Below are 23,751 nucleotides of genomic sequence, written 5' to 3' on the forward strand. Positions count from 1 at the left end.
CCATTTTAAGTTTGGGGCAACATAATTCTACTTGTCGGCCTTGTTTGGATTAACGTTTGAAATTACTTATAAGTACATTTTATATGAATACATTTTATATAAATGAAGATAAAACTGTTATCACATATTTAGCTTATATTTCGTAAATTATGATTGAAAAATTACTTATAAGCCATTTCAGATCAGTCCTAAATAAATTGCCCCCTCTCCTTTAAGAACTCCATAACATGACATCTTTCACGTGAAGCAAAATTTCTCTTCTATATTTTTTTTTTAGGGATTTGTTATTTTCTTTATATGGTCAGCCTCTTTGTTGTGTTTCTTATCTCAACTCGTCTTTTTATTATAAATTATTTTGTCTTTCTATTAAAAAGAAAAAGACCACTTAGTTTGGCAACGGTCTCATCATCAATCAACTAACAATGTTAACGGGAATATGTGCGCGCGCGCGGGCACCATATTTTATTAAAAAGAAAAGAAAACAGAATAAATAAGAATGCATGTTTGTCAATTCCTGCCATGAGCTCCGCTGCGGCTAAAAAGAAGGAAACGAATAAGAAATTCCTGCCACGATTAAAAAAGTATTTGAATAAGATCAAAATCATGGTTTTAGAAGTGTTTTTATGTATGAAAAATTTGTTTCGATTTACAGAAAATTACTTCTAAAAAGTAATTCTGAGATCACCTAAACACCTCCTAAAAAGGAGAAATTCTCCATATCTTATGTTATTATGGGAAGACTGAGAAAGCCAACTTCGGCACCGTGATTTATCGCCATATTTGGGTGGAATTAAAGGGTCTTTAGGGTTTATTCTTGCAGAAATATTAGTGGAGAATAAAAAGATCAGAGAACGCGGCGGCGGGAAGCAATAGGAACGAAAACTCATAACGGAGAAGATTGGGAAGACAAATCAAACAATTGGAAGTTTCTTAAAGGTAATCCTGTTCGTTTCACTGAGTTTTAATCTTCTGAGCAATCTGTTAATGATGCAAAAGCGAAATTGATCGTAGAAAGTGCGCCCAGAAGAGGCGAACCCTTTTGGATTCGAAAGAGATGGCTGGACAATCCGATCCTCACCTCTCTCTGTTTTCAGCTGAAGAGGTATCTTTACTTGGATAGTTAAAGAATTTCATCATACTTTTGTTTGCTGACAATAATTTATGGTTGTGATTTTGTTGCTAAGCTTGAATTTGTAGCTGAGGATGACATGGTTGAGATTGTACCCAATCTCAAAATGGGTGCTGTCAATCTGGTAATTAAGTGTAAGTATCAGTTGTAGCTTATACTCTTCCTACTCTCTGCGAAGGAGAAAAGAAGGTTGTTTTTCATATCAACTTCATTTCGGTGAAAATGGCAGAGATTTTGGTCCATTTGCTCCACAAATAGCTACTCAAGTGCCATTGTGGTTGGCTATGGCTTTGAAGAAGAGAGGAAAATGCTCTATTCACCCTCCTGAATGGATGTCAGTTGTGATAACCATTCTTTTAAAACCCATTTAGATCAAAATTTTCAATTTATTCAAAAGATTAACAATGATAGAAAAGAAGAAACCTTAAAATTTTAAAATCACTATTATGATTAAAAGAAATAAACTTATCATGAGCACGTCGATACTTAACTTGGGCATTGGACTTTTAAAGTCCAAAAATATTATTCAACCCTTAGCCCAAACAAAACTCATACTTTCAAACGAAGGTCGCGTACAAAGTCTTAGAGGCCTCTGGCTTTCTAACAGCCCTCTCATCAATTAGCAATAATCAAATCTATTAATTCACAACGTTAAAATAGATGAGCCCTATGTGGCAATATATAATAATTTAACACATAAAACAAAGAGAGGGAGGCTATACAAGCTATGATAGCACACTAAGCCTTCGAGGCCTTCCCTGACAAATCATTACCTGAACTATCACCTGAAAAATATTAAACTGCGGGGGTGAGACAAACGCCTCAGTAACCAACTTTCCAACTCATTATACATACTAACATGAGTTCATGAGGTGTCAAGTGGGACAATTATTAATTCTCGAGAAATATAGATATATCCATAGAAATATAATTTCAATCATCCAAACCCTCACTATGGGGGCCAACACACAAGCCACATAAGTCTATCCCTCACTATAGGGGATCAATCAAACATATGGGCCTATTTTTCACTTTGGGGGACGAATAAGAAGCCACAAAGGCTTATCCCTCTGGGAGAAGAAGGAAGAAGCCAACCAATATACACCAATGGTGGCCTTACCACGTGGTAGGATAGCACTCAATCCAAAATCCAAATAACAACCAATTATTCACAATATCATTAAAAATGTCTTAATCTTTTCTCAGTATAATCCATAAGATATAAATCATATATCTTTTCCAAACTTATCAATCATAATTCTAAAAATCCCACAAGACAATTTTCATAGCTCAAAAGATATAATATATCTACCCGAATTCCAAATAACAAATATTATTCAAAAATAGGAAAATACTCACAAACAACATATTAGCACATATAACAAGTGGAAAGTAGTTACCTCTCGCCAAAGTAATAGAAGGATTACCACGAGGTCAATCCTTTGCTAAACCAATAATTAATCTACACAATTAATATAACCACATATTAATATAAACTAATTAATTAATTAATTAAGCTTATATATTAGTTAAAGTCCTAATTTAATTTAATTTTCATTCTAAATTCCCACAACTCTTATAACCCAAAATTAAGTACTTTAGAACTAACTGATAATTTTCTAACAAGCCAAATTATTTATTTACATCCTCCAACTTATTTACTTTAATAAAAAAATTTTTCAAGATTTCTAAATATGAAATTCCTATATTCTAAATTCTAAAAATCTCATTTGAAATCCCCAAAACCAAACCATCAAAAATTTAATAGTGTCTCAAATATTTATATATATATAAATGATCTAATCAAAATTTTAATGGCATATATATATTTTCATAAATAATAAACTTTGACTACAATAATTATTTTAAAACCTTTAGTCACCCAATAAATAAAACTAAATTGATTAAAATCTCAATCATATGTCAAACAACCCAAATAAATTATTTAACTTAATTTTAATCGGTATAAATATGATATATCTCATAAATAACATATTTTTTTAATTAAAAATTAATTTTTAAATGCTAAAATCAACAAATGGACAAATCTAAACTGGTAGAAATGATCTACTATAACAGATTTATAATACTGTCATTAACACTCAAAACTAAATACTTGCTCCAAATTCTATACCAAAAATTTTCTCTAAGTAACATAAAATTACTATCATTAGATAGATCTGATTAAGTAGAATAACTTTTATGAAGAGAGTTTTATAACTAGAAGTAGTTTTACTTACCAAAATGATCTATAATTGTGAAGAGAGAAGGGAGAGAGAGCGACGCTGTGAGCCAATGAAGTAACGTGGAGAGAGAGAATGAGAAGGAGAAAAAAGACGGGTAAAAAGAAAACACTTGGGGTAAACTAAAGTTAAAGACCCTAGGTAAAATAGAAAAAATAATAGTTTGAACCCCCTTTTTTAAATTTTTAAATATTTAAATCCTTATAGTAGAATTTAAGATGTTACATCAGTTGGTGAGCTGCATTTATTTTTTGTCTATTAATTATCCAAATAACACCATACAAGGCACTCTGTGAGAGGAAATGTAGATATCCCTTATGTTGGACAAAGCTTAGTAAAAAAAGCATCTTTGGTTTGGATATATAGTGAATCAGACTTCCCAACAAATTAAAGCTATTCAGCGAAGACCTCTAACGGCTCAGAATAGACATAAGAGTTACGTAGATACGAGAAGGAGACCATTAGAGTTTGAGGTTAGTGATCATGTTTTTTTTAAGTATCGCCAACAGCAGGAGTCAGTTGATGCCTAAAAACTAAGGGATTGAATCCGAAATACTTGGACTGTTTCAAATTTTATCCAAAGCTGGACCAATAGTGTACAAGTTGGCCCTTCCCCCAAACTTGAGTCAAATTCATGATGTCTTCCATATCTCCCAATTGAAGAAGCACCATCCAGTCCCGGCACATGTCATAAGCTACGATGACATTGTGCTCCAAGACAATCTGTCTTTTAAGGTCAAATTAGAGTGAATCATTGTTCAAAAGGTCAAACAGCTGAGGAACAAGCAGACTCCACTAATAAAAGTAGTTTAGAAAGGTCCTCCCTTTGGACAAGTCACATGGGAGATGGAGACTGAAACAAAGAGAAAGTATCCCGAGTGTTTCCATTAAAGTACGCCTTAAATTTCGAGAACAAAATTTATTTAGGAGGGAGAAATGTTGTAACATCCTAACTTTTGGGCCTAGAAGTACCAGAAATAGTCTGAATTGGATAGGCTACTAGACCCCTTTTGAGCAGAAGTTCCAAAGATAAGAAAGGAAGTCAAAGCAGTTTTAGGGACAAAATTACAAAGTAAAAGTTTTCAGAGGCTCAAGTATAATCAAGGCTAGAGGCTCCAGTAAAGTTTTAAGGGCCCAGAAAGAGAAAAGAGAGTAGAAACAGGCCAAGGGTTAAGTTAGAAACCTCAAAGAGAGGATTGTATGAAGTTGAGTCCAAGCAGGAACTAAACTATAAATTCAAAAAGTTATAACCAACAGGGATAAAAAAAGAAGAGTATAAAGAGAATTCCAAGAAAATCTCAAAAAACAGGAAATAATATTTTAAGGCTTTTCTATGAAGAGAAAAGACAAAAGTAGCCTTGAGGTAGCTTAAATGGAATTTATAAGGTTATGACTGGTAAAAAGTACATTGTTCGAGGTAATTATTCGAAATGGCAAGAGACCTCAAAAATGTATACAAAAAAATGAGGTTAAATGGTTGAAAGGTTGTACTAATTTATAAAATTAGTCCCACAACCAAAAGGCCAGTGGAGTGGCTTTAATAAATTAAAAAGTTGATTATGCCGATAAAAAGGTATTTTAGTAAATGAATTTTTATGTAAGGCTTAAAGGAAGTGTTGTGGCCTAAAATAATTCATAGATACTCTCTAGAATTAAAAGAAATTTATGAAACAGACAAAAGAATTTTCTAAGCTTCAAAAGGCCGTCAAGAAAGCTAGAGAAACGTGGACTAAGTAAATTAAGAGGAAACTTAGGAAACAAGTTTGATTCAATAGCTAGGATCTAATCTCCCTTCTCCTCCACCACATTTTTTACACTTAGCATCTTCTAAAAGAATGAGGTAAGGATGATGCAAGAAGATGATGCAATGATGACATAAAAGTCAACTTAGAGTTCCAAAATGGCCTTAACCCTTTCTATTAGCCACCAAGGGCATTTTTGTCCATTTAAGCCAAAGTTTTGGCTATAAATACCCCACCTTGGAAGAGCATTTTGGCATCCATTTGTAGAGGGAAAACTCTGCCAAAATTTAGAGAGAAAAACGTGGGGGTGAAGGCCAAGAAGAAGAAACAAGATTCAAGCTTCAAGAATAAGGTATGTGATGGTTATAGTATCTGCATTGATTCCTATTTTGAATAAGTTAATCTTTGTATCTGATTTTAGAATTTGGCACAATTAAAGTACACTCTGTAAGCTTTAAACCCATGGGTAGAACACTTCATTTGGATATGTGTACGATTTATGGTGATTTTTCAAAATTGGGTTTGAAATCTGGAAATAGTGTTTAACCTTTGAAAGAGTGTTAAATTCCGTACAATTATGGTACTGTTCAGTATAGAATTGGTTCCTGAAAGTATTTTTCATTTAAAGATAACTTAAGGAGCTTTCAGTAAGACTTGAAACCACTCAGTTTTGATTTTTCTAGAATTAATTATGAATTTTCAAAGTTGAGTAAATATTCTGGAATTTCTGCATGAACAGTACCCGCGAAGCAAAATTTTCAAATTTGATCTTCTTGAATCTAAGGCCATCTAAAGTGGTCCTAATTGACAAGAAATGGATATTGAGGATGGGAAATAATGAGATTTGTGTTAGAAAATCTAGAAGAAAAACCCTAAAACTAAGAGAAAGGGTTGAGGTTCAAGAGAACTAGCTTTGAACATTATGTAATCTCTTGGTCCTAATAGATTGTGTGATCATTATGACTATATTTAGGACCTTGAAACATCCACAAGGATGTTTCGTGATGTTAACCAAATTTCCACATGGTTGGAAAGTCAAGGGAGTCAAAGGAAAAGTAAGAGGAAACCTTGAGGTGCAAGGTAGTGAACTTACCTATTGTCATTGCTTGATGTTGTATGCTTATGTGTTGCTGTGTACATATTATTTGAATATTATTGTGACATGTTTTAGCTACTGTAATTGCTATTCATGATGAGTAGATTATGTCTCCATGGCCATGCATCAAGAAGTTAGCTTTGAGCATGCTAATATGTCACTAATTAACAAGAGAATAAACAAGTTGTGTGTAGTGCATTAGCATCCATCTAACATAATTAATATGGTAGTCTTTGCTACTAAAATTCTCCCGAATCTCACCCCTTCCTAACTAACCATTTAGGTTAATCAATGATAGGCAATAATGGCATGAGAAGCAAGAAGAAGAAAGTGGAGAATTGTTCATGCTAATCAATGATATTATTATTCAATATATAATCTCCTATTATGTAATTTATGTTGTGGATGCCAATAATGCCATGTATTTAATTATAATATTTATAACATGTATAGAAATGTATAATCATGAACGGGAAAGAGTAAACCCATGTTATGTATGCCAAAGAAATAAAAAGAATTAAAGTAAAGAGATGTTAAGGCATAAAACGTAGGTTCTGGAATAGTGAGTTTGTAACTCCAATTTGACCTATCAAACGAATGAGTTAAGTCATGAAATTTGACATACTCATAGTGCACATCCCAAGCTTTAAAATGAGAGGTAGATCACCTCAATTGGATGTGTACACAATGAGATACGAATTTTCAAAGTTGAGGCATAGAATTTGGAAGTTCCAGATTTTACGACATGAACAGTAATATTTATTGATTAAACTGTGTGAATTGGGCAATGATAAGTCTAATTGGATATTTTTCCTTAAATAGAATCGAAATAGCTTTCCGTAGAATTTTAGAATACTCCAATACGATTTTTATGGAATTAGTTATGAATTTTTGAAATTGGGCCTGTAATCTGAAAATTAAACAGTAAATAGTAACCCGAGTAATTATATTGAAATTTTAAATCCGCGGGCTCATGTCATGATCTGCTTGAATCATAACGCTTACGAATGTGTACTCTGAGGGGTTAAAGGTAGGGCGTTTCAAATGTCACATCCAGCAATATGATAATTAGGAATAAAAATATTCTTAAATATTTAAGAGCCAAAAAGGATAAGGAGAAATAGAAGAATTATAGTGGAAAATAAGTAGTATGATTTTTCAAGTCAATTATGAAATGTTTGACTAATTAAGAAAAATTGGTCAAGAATAATTATGAAAAAATATTTTCAAGTCTCAGAAAATTAAGAAAAAATAAGGACAATATTCTTTGAGAATTATATGAGTTATATAATTGGTTTTATGACCAAATTACCCTTAGAAAAATTTAAAAGGGATTTAAGGGTAATTTAGGCCAATTTAAGGGATTTTGTTTGAAAAATTCCAAATAAATATTTTTAAGGAGAATAAAATTTCAAGAAAATTCCTATAATACCCCAAGAAATTATAAGAGATTATGAAATTAAAAGAAAACCCTCAAATATCCAATATTTTTCCTAATTCCTTTAAAAAGTGAAAAAATCATTAAAGAGAAAGAAATTAGTTTTCCTTTTTATTTAATTATTGAGAATTTAATTTAGAGACAAAGATGGCATGTTGGGAAGATAAAAAATAAGGAGAATGAATTATGGATCTGACAGAAAATAATTACAGAGGCTAGAGTACTATAATCATAGAAAAGAAATTAAATTCGGAGTAAAAATGCACCGATAAAATGTAGATTAGAGTCTTACACTTTACTTGGCTCACAAGTTGCCACTTGTCAAGTCCCTATTAGAGAGTAATTAAACTTTTCAAGTGTCAAGAGAGAAGTTTGGCTTTTGAAAATTAATTACAATTGGAATTAAATAATTAAGAGAGAAGTTTCAAGAAGGAGTAGGAAAGTGACACTTGCAAACCACTTATTGTTGGTGGTTGAGATATTTTGTGCACTTAAATAAGCTCTTCCTCCCCCATTTTTCTTATTATGGTTCGGCCAAGAGAGGAAAAGAGTGATCTTCAAGTGGGAACAAGGAGAAAGGCACTACCTTTGATCAAGAAAGTTTAGAATTAAGGTTAGTGGTTAATTTTATGATGTTCCTTGCTTGATTCTCTTGATTTTTATGGTCGAAAATTATGGATTTTCTCCTTAATGGTGTTGGTCGAATTGATCTTAAGGGAAGGAAAGGAAGTTTTGTTGTTAAACATAGTTAGAACACTATGATTTAGGATGGATTCAAGCAGTGGATGTTGTTTTTTAAAAGATTTCATGGTTGAACTCTAAGGGATATCTTTCGGCCACTTCAAGAACCCCAACCTAGGATGAGATTTTCAATGTTTTGATGCTTCTATTGTGTTCAAAATGAAAATTGTGTAGGATAAACCTAAAGAACAAGTACTGGAAGCATTAAAATCAAGGTTGTGATTTTTGGAAAACCTATACCCCTATTCGACCAACTTGGTTCTTGAGAAAGAAATTTTCTTTTCTTAAATCAAAGCCCATATTTGGATCTACATGAAAAATCATGTAGGAAGGAACCAAGAAAGAATTTTTAGGGCTTAAGGAAACAAAGCTTAAAAATTAAAGACCAAAGGTTAAAGCTTTAAAGGGCAAGGGTTTAATTGAGTTTTGTTATTGATTTTTGATATGGTTTGGTTGGTAATGTTATTGCCCTTTTTATGAATTGTCATGTTAGGGTTTGATATTTGTGGAGGAGAAGAAGAAGATCAAAGAAGGAAAAAGCTTTTGGATTAAAGTAGTGGGATTTAATTAACCATTAATATTAATTTTACAACAATAACCGAGTACTTCACTAGAGTCTATTGGATAAAGGAAAAACTTGGTGATGAGCCAATTTCGCAGGTTATCCATAAGCATACATCTCAAGTTATTGTGACTTCTCAAATTTTTCCCAATTTTTAGCATTTAGGGTGTGTTTGGGTGATGATCCAAACCATGGTTTGGGGAAAAATCACCCAAACACCATAAAAAAAAAAAAAAAAAAAACCATGGTTTTGGCAGAAGCAAAAATTTTCTGCTTTTGGAGAAAAAAGGGAGAGTACGAGAACTTATGGGATATGTGCCTTGTTGTCTGTTTTTTTTTTTGGCTCAGATGGATATACCCTTCATAATTATTCATCTCTTTCTCATTGTTTCAGACACAGTACGAGGGAGAGCCTTAGAGTATATCTCAATAATAATATGACTTCAACACCCCTCAATTATTTTTTTATAAACATAGTTAATCTTATATCTTATAAATATATATACACATATTAATTATCTATTAATTATATTATCTTATGTATTATTAATGATGTTGATAAAAAATATATTATTAACAATTTTATTCCTTCAAATTAAAATATATCATAAAATCTATTTTTTATGTAATTATCATATTAACTTATGTCTTTTTTAGTAATTTGTATGTATAAAAAGTATTTCTGATAACAACTATATAAAGACTCTCACTTCTCAGAATCACTTTTTCACAAAATCTATTCTCTCCAGAATCTATTCTTCAGAAGCTATTCTCTAAACCATGATTTGGTTTTATCCAAACACCCTCTTAATTTACTGAAACAAACTGATTTGAAATCTATATTTTATATTATTTTGATTTCAAAATAACTATTGTAAAGAAGTTATTTTCAAACTTATTCAAAATAATTAGCATAAACAAGTTATTTTAAAACTTCTTTTAAAGTTATTTTCCCCTTATTTTATGAAATCAGCAACTTCTATTAACAAGAAATATAGTCAAACTTTGTACTATAATATTACATTGTATCTAGTCAGACATATTCATGTTTATTTAATCATATATTATTTTTGACAAAATAAATATGTTGTTAATTCTTAATTGTTGATATAGAAATAGGAAACTCGAAATAGTGTGAAAATTTTTCAATTAAGCTTATCATAATGTTCAATATTTTACAGAGTAAAATACACCGATATCTTTTTGTGAAATCAAGAAAAAATTGGTGAGGCCTCATTATTTATGATGTGTGTGATGTGGCAATGGTGACGATTTTACCAGGGCCAATGATGACATCATCTTGAAGACATAAAATAAATATGCTTTATCTAATTCTTATTATAAGCTTCTCATAAATAATTCATAGATAATAAACAATTAGTTAAAAATAATAAATAAGTTAGAATAGACTTATGTTTTCAAATATACTCTTATAATAAATAAAAAAAATGGATGAAAAAGAATGTGTGGAGAAATATGATAAGAGAGAAATAATTAAGAGAAACATTAAAAAAATATTAAATATTAAAACGAATTCAAATTAAAACTTATAAAGGAGACCACATCACTTTTCAAATTTAAAGCTTATAAATATGATCGAGTATATAATTAGAAATGTTGCAGCCACTCAAAAAAAAGCCATGTGAGGTTGGGAGGATTTTACATGAAGAAGATGGGCTCTTATAACCAGCCAAGACTTGAGAAATTGACTTGATTCATATAATCTACTACAACTAATCAAATTGCATGGGTTAACGGATCTGATAATATTTATTAAATACAAACATATTATAGATGTATTTTGATTTTTCATTTTTAACCTTTTTAACATTAATATTGACAATAGTGTATTAAATAAATATTATTCGATGATGAATAAATGGATCCATTTATTCCTGTTTCATAGGATTTTTTTTTCCTTTACCAAATAGATGCGTTTGTTGCATTTTCTGCGATAGAAAAAAGAAAAAAATTTTAGTTAAAAATTAAAAAAATAATTTTTTTGAATTTGTATTAAATAAATTCTTTTCTTTATAATTATTCTTTCTTCTGATAGGAATTCTTTTGTTAAGGCCCTATAAAATCAAATTAAAAAGAACCTTGGATTCATACTAAAACCACAATGATTCAATAAAACCTTTAGTCTAAGTCCAAAAATTCTCTAAGAACTATTGGATCATCACTTATTCAATGAATAGATATAAGAAAACAAATCCAAATAAATATTTGTCTTTAAACTAAAGAAAGGACAAGCAGCAGTTTGAAAAAATTAAAATCTTTTGATTTATTGTAACTTCTAACTCCTAAAAGTCTAGAAGTCCAGTTGTGGGTCTAAATATTAAGTATGAATTATAGTTCTTGTTACACCTTACTTCTAGGATACCTTAGGGTCCATTCAGAACCCAGTTTGACGACTTTGGATGGCCTTAAACTCAAAAATATGCAATCCGGATGCTAACTTTAGCAAAATTTACTGTTCATTTGGTAAATCCAGATTTTCTATCCAACTTTGAAAATTTGTAACTAAATCTAGAAAAATAAAAATAGAGTGCTTTTAAGTTCTATGGAAAGCTCTTTGAATGCTCTTTCAAGGAAAAATAATCTCATAACCCAATTCCTTAAGGATCAATGCCAGATTTTCATAGAAGTTACCGCTGTTTCAATTGGTAAAAACTGTTTTCTAGAATTTTAACCCTAACTTTGAAAAATCACTAAAAACTGTACAGACATCCATTTAAAATGTTCTACCTATCAATATGAAGCTCATGAAGTGTACTTTAATCACACAAAATATCATAATCATCCAAGGTAGATAACATATTCAAAACAGAGTCACAAACTCACTGTCTTAACAGAGTTACAGTACCATAAACTTCAATACAATTTGAAACATCCTACCTTTAACCCCTCAGGGTACGTAAATTCAAAAAATAAACCCGTGGATTGAACTTTGTGATTGGTTTTCAGGTTACTGTTTACTGGTTAAATTTCAGATTTTCAGTCTAACTTTGAGCAATCATAACTTTTAGCACACACATCCGTTTTAAGTGATCTACCACTTGTTTTAAAGCTCAGGGTGTGTACTTTAATCATGCTAAATTTTATGGGCAAAGTCATTCATTTTTCATGCTTCTACTCTATCACTAATTTGTTTGCTCAATTAGGAATAGCTTATCCCCTAACTTACACTAGCAGTTCATAATTAGGACTTTCCATACATAATACCATTCCATTCATACACTAACCATTCTCATACATTATCATAGCTAATTACACAAGCCAACATCATCATTTATCATCACATACCATCAATGGCACCTTTAATTTACAACATACATTGGTATATACAGTGTACAACGTAATGTAATACATTTCTTAAAGTCTTTTCCTCTCTTTCTTGCTCCACTTCTTGATTTCTTCTCCCATCCTCTTGCACCTAGTATGGTTGGTTAAGGGAAGGTGAGATTGTCACATCTAGTAATATGGCATTTAGAAATAGAAATACTCCTAAATAATTAAGGGTAAAAAATGACAAGGAGAAATAGAAGATTTATGGTGGAAAATAATTATTATGATTTTTCAAGCCAATTATAGAAATTTAACTAATTAAGGAAGATTGGTCAAGAATAATTATGGAAAAATATTTCCAAGCCTCAGAAAATTAAGAAAAAATAAGGACAAGGTTTCTTGAGAATTATATGGGATTATAAAATTCGTTTATGACCAATTTGCCCTTAGAAAAATTACAAAAGAATTTAATGACGATTTAAGCTAGTTTAAGGTTTTTTATTTAGAAAATTCTAAGTAAATATTTTTTAAGGAGGATAAAATCCCAAGAAAATTCCTATGATATCTCAAGGAATTATAAGAGATTATGGAATTAAAGAAAGACCCTCAAGTATCCAAGATTTTTTTCCAATTCCTTTGAAAAATAGAAAAATCACTAAAGAGAAGGAAATTAGCTTTCTTTTTTATTTAATTATTGAGAAATTCAATCTGAGACAAAGAGGGCAATTTGAGATAAAGAGGGCATTTTAGGAAGATAAAAATAAGGAGAATAAATTATGGATCTGACAGAAAATAATTACAGAGGCCAGAGCACTGTAATTATAGAAAAGAAGTTAAATCCGGAGTAAAAGTGCACCGACAAAGTGAAGACTAGAGTCTTGCACTTTACTTGGCCCACAAGTTGCCACTTGTCAAGCCTCTAATGGATGGTAGTTAAAGCTTTCCAAGTGTCAAGCCACCAATGGAGAGGAGCTTGACTTTTGAAATTAATTTTATTTGACATTAAGTTAATTAAGGGAGAGGATTAAGATTAATTAAGCATATGACACTTGGCAAATCATTAATGTTGGTTAGTGGGATATTTTGTGCACATTAATGAGCTCCTCCTCCCCCATTTTCTGAATATGTTTCGGCTAAGAGAGAGCGAGAGAGGAAAAGGAAGAACTTCAAAGGGAAACCAAGGAGAAAAGCATCAATTTTAAGCATACAAGTGAGAATCAAGGTTAGTTTATGGTTCCAAATGGTTCCTTGTTTTGTTTGCTTGAGTTGTATGGTTGAAATTTTTGGTTTTCTTCCTTCTTTGGTGCTGGCCGAAATGTATAATAAGTAAGGGGGGATTTTTATTGTTCAATCTTGCTAGAACACTTCAAAGCATGATAGATCCTAGTAGTTACAAGTAGTTGTAGGTTGATTTTGGAGTGTTTTCTTTGTTATGTTGCATGAGAACCATTTCGGCCAAAGCAAGATCTGGATCCTAGGATGTTTTTTTAAAAGTTTTGAGGCTTCCATTGTGTTTAAAATGGAAAATAGTGTAGGGTAAACCTAAAGAACAAGTGTTCGAAGCCATAAAATCAAAGCTGTAATTTTTGGATAATGACCCCTTTTGGTTAAGCCAAGCTGAAACTGAAAGAAGGAATTTTATTTTGTTAAATCTAAGTAGATATTTGGAATCTAAATGAAAAATCATGTAGGAATGAGTCAAGAGGAAATTTTTAGGGTTTAAGGAAATAAACTCTAAAATTTAAAGAACAAAGGTGGATGCTTTAAGGGACAAAGGTTGTCCTTGAGTTATGTTATTGATTTTTATGTGGAATGGTTAATGATTCTTGTTGCCCTTTTTGTGGATTGCCATGTTAGGATTTGACATTTGTGGAAGCAAGAAATAAGAATAAGAAAATCAAAGAGCATTGGACTAAGATAGTAAGATTTAATTGACCTTAATGTTGAGTGTTGCATTGATTGCTATGCAATTTCATGTGCTATTATGTGGTTGAACTAAATGATGATGATGATGATGATTGTGTAGCTATACTCCTTGCTTTATGTGCCTTGGCTATTGCATGTTAGAGTGCTACATGTATGAGGTAAAGTAGTTCCCTATTAATAGTAAGAGGTTGGAATGCTTGTAATTGATGCATATTAATATTTTGGTTGATTGATCTTACTACTGGGATTTCATTAAAATCTCATCCCCCATATGTAACTAATATTTTAGGGACTGAATCATCAAAAGGGAGGCAGCAAATCCAAGGATTAATGTGGTGATGAACCATGAGGAAATATTTATGTATTTGGTTATGTATAAGTATCTATGATTGATGCTGTAATCCCTAAGCAGGACGCTAGTTTAGAGCCACATTTTATTAACTTACTGAACGAATTTCTGCACGAAATTTTACATGCTTAAATTTGACATCATGAGCTTCAAATTGATAGGAAGCACGTTAAAAATGGTCAACTACACGATTTATAATGATTTTTCAAAGTTAAGCTTCAGAATCTGGAAAAGGATTTTTGCCAAATGGACAGAGGTAACTTTCCCAAAAACCCGATACTTTTTCAAATGGAATTGGTTTATAAGATTATTTTTTCTTGAAAGAGCATTCAAATATATTTTTATAAAATTTTGAACCACTCCATTTCAGTTTTTTTAGATTAAGATATGAATTTTTTAAATTAGACCAGAAAACTAGATTTTTACCTGATGAACAGTAAAAATCCGAAAATCAGCATTTTTCATGGGTTTTTGAGCCCAAGACCATCCAAGGTGGTCTAAAATGGTTTTAAGTAAACCCTAAGTGGATCTGATAGTAAGGTGTGATAGAGATTCGAGAGAATCTCAGTAGCAAATATTACCATTTATGCATGCAAGATGAATGCAAGTGTATGACATGCATTTATGCACAACTTTATCGTTTATGCATGGTGAAATGCCATAAAAAGTAAGCCAGTTCATTCATATTCACATAACTTAATACCAAGGCATACTTAACTAAACATAGCAATCATATTTTAGCAGCATAACTTAATCACATTATGACATTCATAACACATACATATCAAGCACACAAGAAAGGTAAGTTCACTACCTTGTATCATAAGTTTTCTCTTGCTCTCCAATTTGCTCCTTTTTACTTCCAACCATTAAGGTTTCTTTCTCAACCTTTGTTGTTCCTTTTCTTGATGTCTCATGGCCCTAAATGCACCAACACATTATTTCCATTTATTTATTAGAGCCATGGTAATTAACAACATCAATATTTTGTTTTCTTTAAGCTATATTAGCTTCTAACTTTTGAGCTTGATTTTCAACCTTTTTAAAATTAATTCTACATACTATTCCCACACAATTTTGCATGTAAAATCCATTTCTAAGCTCAAAATAATCAAAATCAAACTCTTCCCTAGTCAACTTGATCTGGTTGAACATAGGGTCTTCGGGCTCAACATTCCACTTTCAATTCTAATGCTTCCAAACTTGTTTTCTCACCTTTACCTTGCACAATTTTTCATTTTAAACATATTGGAGGCATCAAAATCATCAAAATCCAATCCTAGCCCTAAGAACCATCCCTGGGCAAAATATTACTCAAGTTACATAATCATGAAGTCCAACCAATTTCAGTATAAAACCACTTGATTCGTGTTCCTTTCAAGCCTTTGACTATTATTCTAACATCAATTTCATCTTCCCCTCCTCTTAAGAATTTCGCGCAACATAACTCCTTAAGGTTTCAAGCTCCTAAAAATCATTAAAATCCATAACCAAGCTCAATAACAACAAAGGTAGTGAAAACTATATAAAAAACCATAAACATATATTGTTTTAGAGCTTGATCTTGTATAGGACCACTTGGCTTTTCTTTCTCCTTCTTCTTTCTCTCTCTAGAAACCATGCCCAAAGAGAGAGTGATGCCATTTTCTCACCTCAAATAAATCCACATGGCATTATATAACATGCCCAAAGAGAGAGTGATGCCCTTCCCTTGTTCTTCTATTAAAATAATTAAAATAATTAATAATATTTATTTCGGAGTGATCTTAACTGAATTCTTTCTACCAGTCCACAACTCCGAGAATCAATTTTTGGGTACCAATATTATTTATTTATCACGGGAATTCTTCTAATTTTTCTTAAGTCCAAAGTCAACCTCTAGACGTTTGACTTTGACTTTGCCCTGATAATATATAAATAACCTTTAAATTCCATTAAAGCCAACCTCTTCGCTTTCTGGGAATGAAATTATTTTTAAAACCTGTGATAATTTCTCATGTATTTTTTTCTCATTTTCTTCCAATTATCTGAGGCTTCCCTATGCTTTAAATAATTCATTCTTAAAAATATTCCAAATCAGTCAAAACCCTGAGAATTTTACAAATTCCTTTCAGGGTATTTTCGTCATTTTTAGCCTCATACAGGCCTCTGAATCTCATTTCTATTTTTCTGGAATTTTTTTGAAGTGTTAAGGCCTTAACCCACAAGTCCCCATTTTTTGGGATTTTCAGGCATAATTTCCATTTTTGCCCTTACCAGCTCGAAATTTTGCAAAATTATAATTTTGCCCCTGGTTTGGTTTAACTTCAAAATTCACCTTATTAAAGCCTCCAACATAACTATTGGCCTACATTCATCTCTATTTCTCATTCTTAGGCCTCGAGACTTCACTAGAGTCTCTAATTTTCTTTTTTCTCAGTCTCAGAAAACTTTTCCTTTGTGATTTAGCTCCTGTGAATCCCTCTGTCATTCCAGGAAATCTGTGAGACCTCTACTAAAAAGGGGTATAGTAACCTGCCTAATTCAGGCTAATTTTGGTACTTCTAGGTCCAAAATTTAGGATGCGACACAATTTCCAAAAATAAAACCATAATTCAACATGCATATAACATAAGCTTTCTCCAATTACTCCTTTCTCCTTGATGGTTCAGCCCTTATGGAAAAGAGTTACATTTGGAAGGGATGAGATTTCAAAGAAATCCCAATAGCAAAAGAAAATCAACTCAGATCAAGCATGCGTCAATTACAAGCATTCCGACCTTTGCTATCAATAGGGAACTACTTAACTTTATACATATAGCAGTCTAACATGCAATAGCCAAAGCACTTAAAGCAAGGAGTATAGCTACACAATCATCATCATCATAGATCATTTAGCTCAACCACATAATAGTACATGAAATTGCATAGCAATTAATGCAACAGTTAACATTAAAATTAATTAAATCTTGCTACCTTTCTTCCAATGCTTTCCTTGCCTCTTGATCTTGGTCCTCTCTTCCACAAATATCAAAGCCTAAAATCACATTTAAAAAGGGGCAACCATGTATCATAACTATGCTACACAAACATAACTTGGAATTCAAAAAACCCTTAACCTCTTTATTCTTGAATTTTTGGAATTGATTTCTAATAACGTAAAAATTATCCCAATAGGTCAATCCTACATAAACTTCCGTGTAAAATCCAAATATGAGCTTAGAATTTTGAAAAACACATCTTCTCCCTATTGATCTTGATTTGGCTGAGAGGTAGTAATTAAGGCCCTTCAATGTCTAATTTCATTTTAATGCATTCCAATGCTTATGTCTTAGGTTTGCCCTACACAAAACTTCATTTTAAAGCCAATGGAAGCATCAAAACATGCAAAATCTCATCCTAGAGCAAAATCACTGTTTGGCCAAAACATACATATAGGTTCCTTAACATGAATTTCATTCTATAATTATGTAATACCACTTGAAACAACTTATACTCCATGCATTTAACCTAGGTTTAACATCATATTCCTTCTACCCTAAACCTAACACAATTTGGCCGGTACCTATACGAGGGAGGAACCACCAATTTCAACCATAAAACTTAAGAAAACTAATCAATGCGCAAGGTAGAACATCAAAATAACCTTGGATGCAAACTTGTATGATCAAATATTCAAGCTTCTCCTTGATTACACTTCAAGAAAATATTTTGCAAAAGTTTCCCCTTAGGTAGCCTAAAATGATGTCTTGTGAGAGAGGAAGAGCGCTATTTATAAGTCTTGAGTTAATTAAATGCCACCAAAGTTGAAAGGAATTACATTGATGATGTGACAAGCTAAGATCTCTTCTTGTATTTTTTTTCTTTCCTTTATTTAATTCCAAAAGAAATGAATTTTTGAAATCAAGATCCTCTCCACCCCTAGCTTGACAAGTGGCACAATAAGAGCCAAGTAAAAAAGTGTGTATTTTTTACCTTTTTTAGCACCCTTTTTATATTAAAATAGCTTTGTCTTTTTCTATATCAATGATCTGAGCTTCCAAATAAATGTCTGGCAAATACTTAATATTTTCTCATCAATTTTCCCTTCCTAAAGAGTCTTCCTTTGCTCCCATAATGAATTTGTATCATTAATAGGAAAAAAAAACCAATTTTCTTACTATATTAGTTTTCTTACTCAAGAGTTATTTTTTTGGGTCTCTAGGCTCATTAAAACCTTCCTGATTATTTCATAACCTCTTATTAATCCCATAGAAGTTCATGAATTTTCTTGGGATTTATCTAGCCTCATAAGTATTTATTTGGAATTTTCCTAAATAAAACCCTAATTGGCATAATTGGACTTTAAATTCCCTTAAAGATTAACCAGGGGTATTTTGGAAATAAAACCACTTGTACAATGTCTTATAATTCCCAATACACTTTATCCTTATTTTTTATTAATTTTTTAAGGCTCAGAACTATTTTTCATAGTTAATTTTTGACCAATTTTCCCTAATTAGTCAATATTCAATAATTACTGAAAATTCAATAATTATTGCTTTCCATCATAATTTCAACTTTTGAGCCTAGAATACTATCTAGGGACCTTTTCTCTACCTTTCATAATTATTTACTAATTTTTGAGAATTTCTAACATATTTTCCCAAATTTTCATAGTCCTTCTACTATTCTGGCCCTTAAATGTTCGGGGATTTCTTTACTCTTAGTTATGAAATTTCTGAATGTGATAGTTCTAATACTTTAGAATCCATTTATATATTCTGTGCTCTAGATACTATCATAAATATCTAGGGGTAAAATTATCTCTATTAAGATGACAAACTCACTCTTTATACCATGAGTGGGATCAGTTATAACAAAAAAGTGAAATAATTCAATTGAAAAACTAAAATTGAATTTGACTCGGTTTGGTCTGGTCTTGGTCACCCTAGAAAACGGGTAGCTTGGTTAGCTAGTAGGGATAAAAACAGGCTAGGCGGCCTGTCAAGGGCCTATGACCTGGCCTGCATTTGGCTTGAGCTGGCCTGGGCTGTTTTTCAAAAGAGACAGGCTCAAGCCTATTTAAAGGCCTGTTTAACTTAATAGGTTAGGCTTAGGCTCTCTAAAAAGCCTGTTAGGCTAGCCTGAACCTGTTAGAAATTTATAATTATAGTATATGAAAATATTAGTTAATGGCATTGTTAATGTGCTCTTTTAATTTTTTTTTAATTTTAATATATAGTTAATAGTTTAATCCTTCCTTATATTTTGAAGTTTAGTTGATAGATGAAGATAAAAATATAATTTAAAATAATAATATCAATAAATAATGTGATCTTTAAATCTTAAAAATATAAACAAAATAGGAAAGAAAAATTTTGTTCCAAGAATGATAAATTAATTAACTTATGTATTATGTTAATTAAATTATGATACTCTCTTTAGTCATTGTAAAATTAATCGTTTTTTCTCTTTATTTATTGGTCTTAATTTTTTTTGTACTTAAACATAGTCTTGTTTCAAATTTTAACGTACAATTAGAACTAGTTTTCAATAATATCCTTGTAAATTATAATTAAGATTTAAAATTGTATTTATGATACTAAAATTTAAATAAAAGACAAGACTAAAAAATTAATTATTATGTATGCTTTTTTTAATCTTAGCATTTTTTTAAATATCATTCTAATTTGAATTTTTTTTAAATACAAGCTTTTTAGCAGGTTTCAGGTCAGGTTAGGCCTTTATATAAGCTAGGCTTAGGTTGAAGGATAAGCCTGTAAGAGGCCACAGGCCAAGCATGTGACATCCCAAAAATTTTCGCCTAGCTATAGGAAATCAAAAATTTGGATGAAGGTCAATGTAAGAACTAGACAGGGAGATGAAACAACTTTTGACATGAAACTCCGATAAGGTCCAGGCTAGCATTTTTATAATTATCGGTCTAGGAAGGGTGAAACGGGAAAATTTGAGAAAAATTTTAGAAAATTCCTGAAAAATGGGAGAAGTGTAGATTAGAGGTTATGAAAAATCAGTTGAGGCTCAAAAGATAAAATTACGCTGAAAATAAATTATTACAGAATTTTTCGTAAACAAAGGTTTTTCGGGAAAATATTAGAAAATCAGAGGAAATAATTATTTTAACTAGTTGGAGGCCTCAATAAATTTGGAAAAAAGATGGATAATTCATCTAAATATTTATTTGAATTTATAAAATTATTTTTAGGCATTGGAAGCTTAGGAATTAATTTTAGAGAATTAATTTTCCCTCAGATTTACTGATAAAGGCTTAATCAGAGAAAATTCAAAATAAATACCTAGAGGTGGTAAAAAATTCTGAAAATTTTTATATCATATTCTCATATTAAAAGATAAATTACCATGGAGAGAAATGAATTTTTGGAAGTCTGGAAAAATTATGGAATGTTACTAGTGAAATAGTAACCGATAAAGTTTCAAATTGATTTGAGATAGTGATTTGGTTTGCAGGCCAGCCCAAATCAATTCTGGGGCCCACATTGAGCCCAATAAGGGCCCAATTTCGTGCAGCTTCCAGGTCTCTCTATTTTTATTAAAATAAATGTGAAATTAAGGGATAATTATGTGGAATAATCTAAATTAAGCCACTTGTGATGATCTGATTATTTTGGCACTTGATGACCACCAGACACACCCCTTGAGGTGTCCATTTTCAGCCAAATCAGGAGGGAGAGGGGCAGATTGTTTTTCTCTATAAATACCCCTTAGAAAATACAAATAAATATTGGAAAATTAGAAAAACAAGGAGAAACTCTGTCAGTGTAGCTCCAGCTCCATTTGGCCAAAAATCTTAAGGGTTTTGGACAAGGAATCATTCAACTTACATGAAGGAAACATTAATGTATGCTTATGCCTTCTTATTCCTAAGTTTCAAGCTTGGTTAGTTGAGGTTTTTAGCTTGAAAAATTAAGGAAAATGCTGCCAAAATTTTGCTGGACCTTGTGATGCTTAGGAAAGGATAGAAACCTTAATAATCAAGTGGAATAAGCAAGATTAAATGGTGTATGGATTGATTTTTGGAAGAAAATCAAAATTAGGTTTTTGGGGGGAGGTTCGGCCAGCTACTGTTCATGCTAAAGGAAATTGTTTTGACTTGATTTGATGATTCCAATAGCTTTAAAACATGTTTTTGTGCAGGGATATATGGTTGGAAAGTGTTTAAAATCATTGGAATCAAAAATAGAATTTTTGGAGATGTATAACCCCCTATTCGGCCAAGGTAAATTCATGGGGAAGGAGTGTGAATTTCAAAAATTTGATTGCACCATTGGCTTCCTCATGAAAAATTGTGTAGGATTGATTCATGAGGTCATTGATTCTAAAGGAAGAATCACTTTGTTAAAAATCAAAGAAAAATGGAGAAATTGTTAAGTTAAAGTTAAAGTGCTATAATTAAGTTGTTTGGTTATCAATGTGGCCTATTTTATGCTTGGTTTAATAGGCTTTGTGAGAAGAGAGTAAGGAAGATCATTGTCCCTTGAAGTAACCTAGTGGACAAGTGTTAAAAAGATAGCTTTGAATTATAATTTGATTGTTTATCTTACTTGTTTAATGTGATTTCTTGATTGCTTGGGTTGGAGGAACTTGTGTTGTGCTTTTGGTTGATTGAATGACATTGGTTTATGCTTTGACCAAATGCATTGTGGTATGCCAATGTAGGAAATGTTAATGTTCCTCTCCTTGCATGTCATTGGATATGATTTCCTATGTTTGGGAGTATTTTTGAATGGTATAACATGTCACATGTGAACTTGCTTGATTTACAAGACAATTATAATTCATGAGCTACTGAGATTTCTTTGAGATCTCACTTCCTATATGTTAAATTATGTCTCAAATAGGGAATGATTCATCTGATGGCAAGGGCAAGGAAATGGTTTTGGGATGAAGGAGCAATAGAGAATTCATGACATTTTAGAAAGTTGTGTAATGTTTTAATGAGTTTGATGTTAATTTGTAACGGAGTATGAATGTTAATTTGATGTAAATTATGTCTGTATGACATGCCCTAATGTTGAAAATTTGAATGGTATAATGCCAAAAGGATGTGAATAGAGGAGAAAGGAAAAAGAATTAAAGATAGTGGAATTAGGGGATAAAAATACCCTAAAAGTGACTAATTTTGTGATACATAAAATAATGAGCAATTTTTAAAATTTGGGTATGAAATTTCACAAGCTTATAGATCTCATTTTTAGCTTTAAATCAAGTGGTAAAGCATAAAAATTGGACTTTTTTTGCTAAGAGTTATGCCCTTCCAAAGTTGGACAAAAATACTGAAAATTAGAAAATTGACCAAATAAACAGTGTATATTATCAAATTTTCTGGTGCTTTTCTGAATGGAATTAAGTCTAATGAATATTTTTATTCTATAGATTTCTTAGCAAGCTTCATGTGAAAATTGTAAACACCTCGTTTCAATTTTTCTAAAATTAGTTATGAATTTTCAAAGTTGGCTCAAATTCAAATGAACAGTGTACGGACAGAATTAAAGGTGAAATTTTGAAATTGAAATTTTTCATCCGGAAACGCTGGGAAACACATTATAATGGTTCCAATTGATGTATAATGGGATATTAAATGAGGTATGACAAGACACAGGCTGATAGGCTACAAAACAGGCTTGGCCAAGATCAAGACATGGCTTGACCTAGCCTGTTTTCACCCTTATTAGCTAGCAATCAGCAATTAGCATGCTAATGCCGAAGGAGTGGCAGTAAGGAGAAGAGACATCAGAGGAGTGATGGTAATTGAGGGAGGGAGAGTAAAATTTTTTGAAAATAAGTTTGCCTATATTTCTTTAAAAAAGGTATTAAAATAATAGAGAGGAGAGGACTGACATGTGGGCTTAAATGTAGGATAAAGATTCCTTGAGTTGTCAAAATTTTAATGGCAAGTATATGAATAAGGTGATCTGTAAGAATTTCTCTAGAAAATTAAAAGATATATGAAAATATTGAAACGTTGTATTTTTAAATTTCCTTTGCCTAACACATGTTTCGTTTATATGGGCCAACATCCAAACTACCTGCTTGTGGTGCCCACCACTAATTGTTCTGTGGTGATTCAACTTTTGTACTCTATACAGAGCTATCCATTCATCATCTACATTCAATACTGAAAAGCAACATTGGCTTAAAGAACATGTGAATGCAAACTGGGTAATTTTCTGGGTGTAGCATGTTTAAAATTTATATTGGTTACAAAAAACTCCAATTTATAAAAATATCTTTTAC

The 23,751-nt window shown here is 31.5% G+C and overlaps 1 protein-coding gene across 1 annotated transcript in view; it reads left to right on the plus strand.

Annotated features, from left to right (window-relative positions):
- The first annotated feature begins 1,054 nt into the window (after positions 1 to 1,054).
- The window catches only part of LOC114713580 (DNA replication complex GINS protein PSF2-like), a 78,742-nt gene continuing 56,045 nt past the window's right edge, over positions 1,055 to 23,751 (plus strand). The window contains exons 1-4 of the mRNA XM_028898250.1: positions 1,055 to 1,102; positions 1,185 to 1,261; positions 1,359 to 1,470; position 4,541. Coding sequence (XP_028754083.1) covers positions 1,055 to 1,102; positions 1,185 to 1,261; positions 1,359 to 1,470; position 4,541 — 238 coding nt within the window. The remainder of the gene's footprint in view (positions 1,103 to 1,184; positions 1,262 to 1,358; positions 1,471 to 4,540; positions 4,542 to 23,751) is intronic.

Source organism: Neltuma alba, unplaced genomic scaffold, assembly GCF_004799145.2.
Source record: "Neltuma alba isolate B1F8T4 unplaced genomic scaffold, ASM479914v2 tig00011439_pilon, whole genome shotgun sequence".
Taxonomy (NCBI): domain Eukaryota; kingdom Viridiplantae; phylum Streptophyta; class Magnoliopsida; order Fabales; family Fabaceae; genus Neltuma; species Neltuma alba.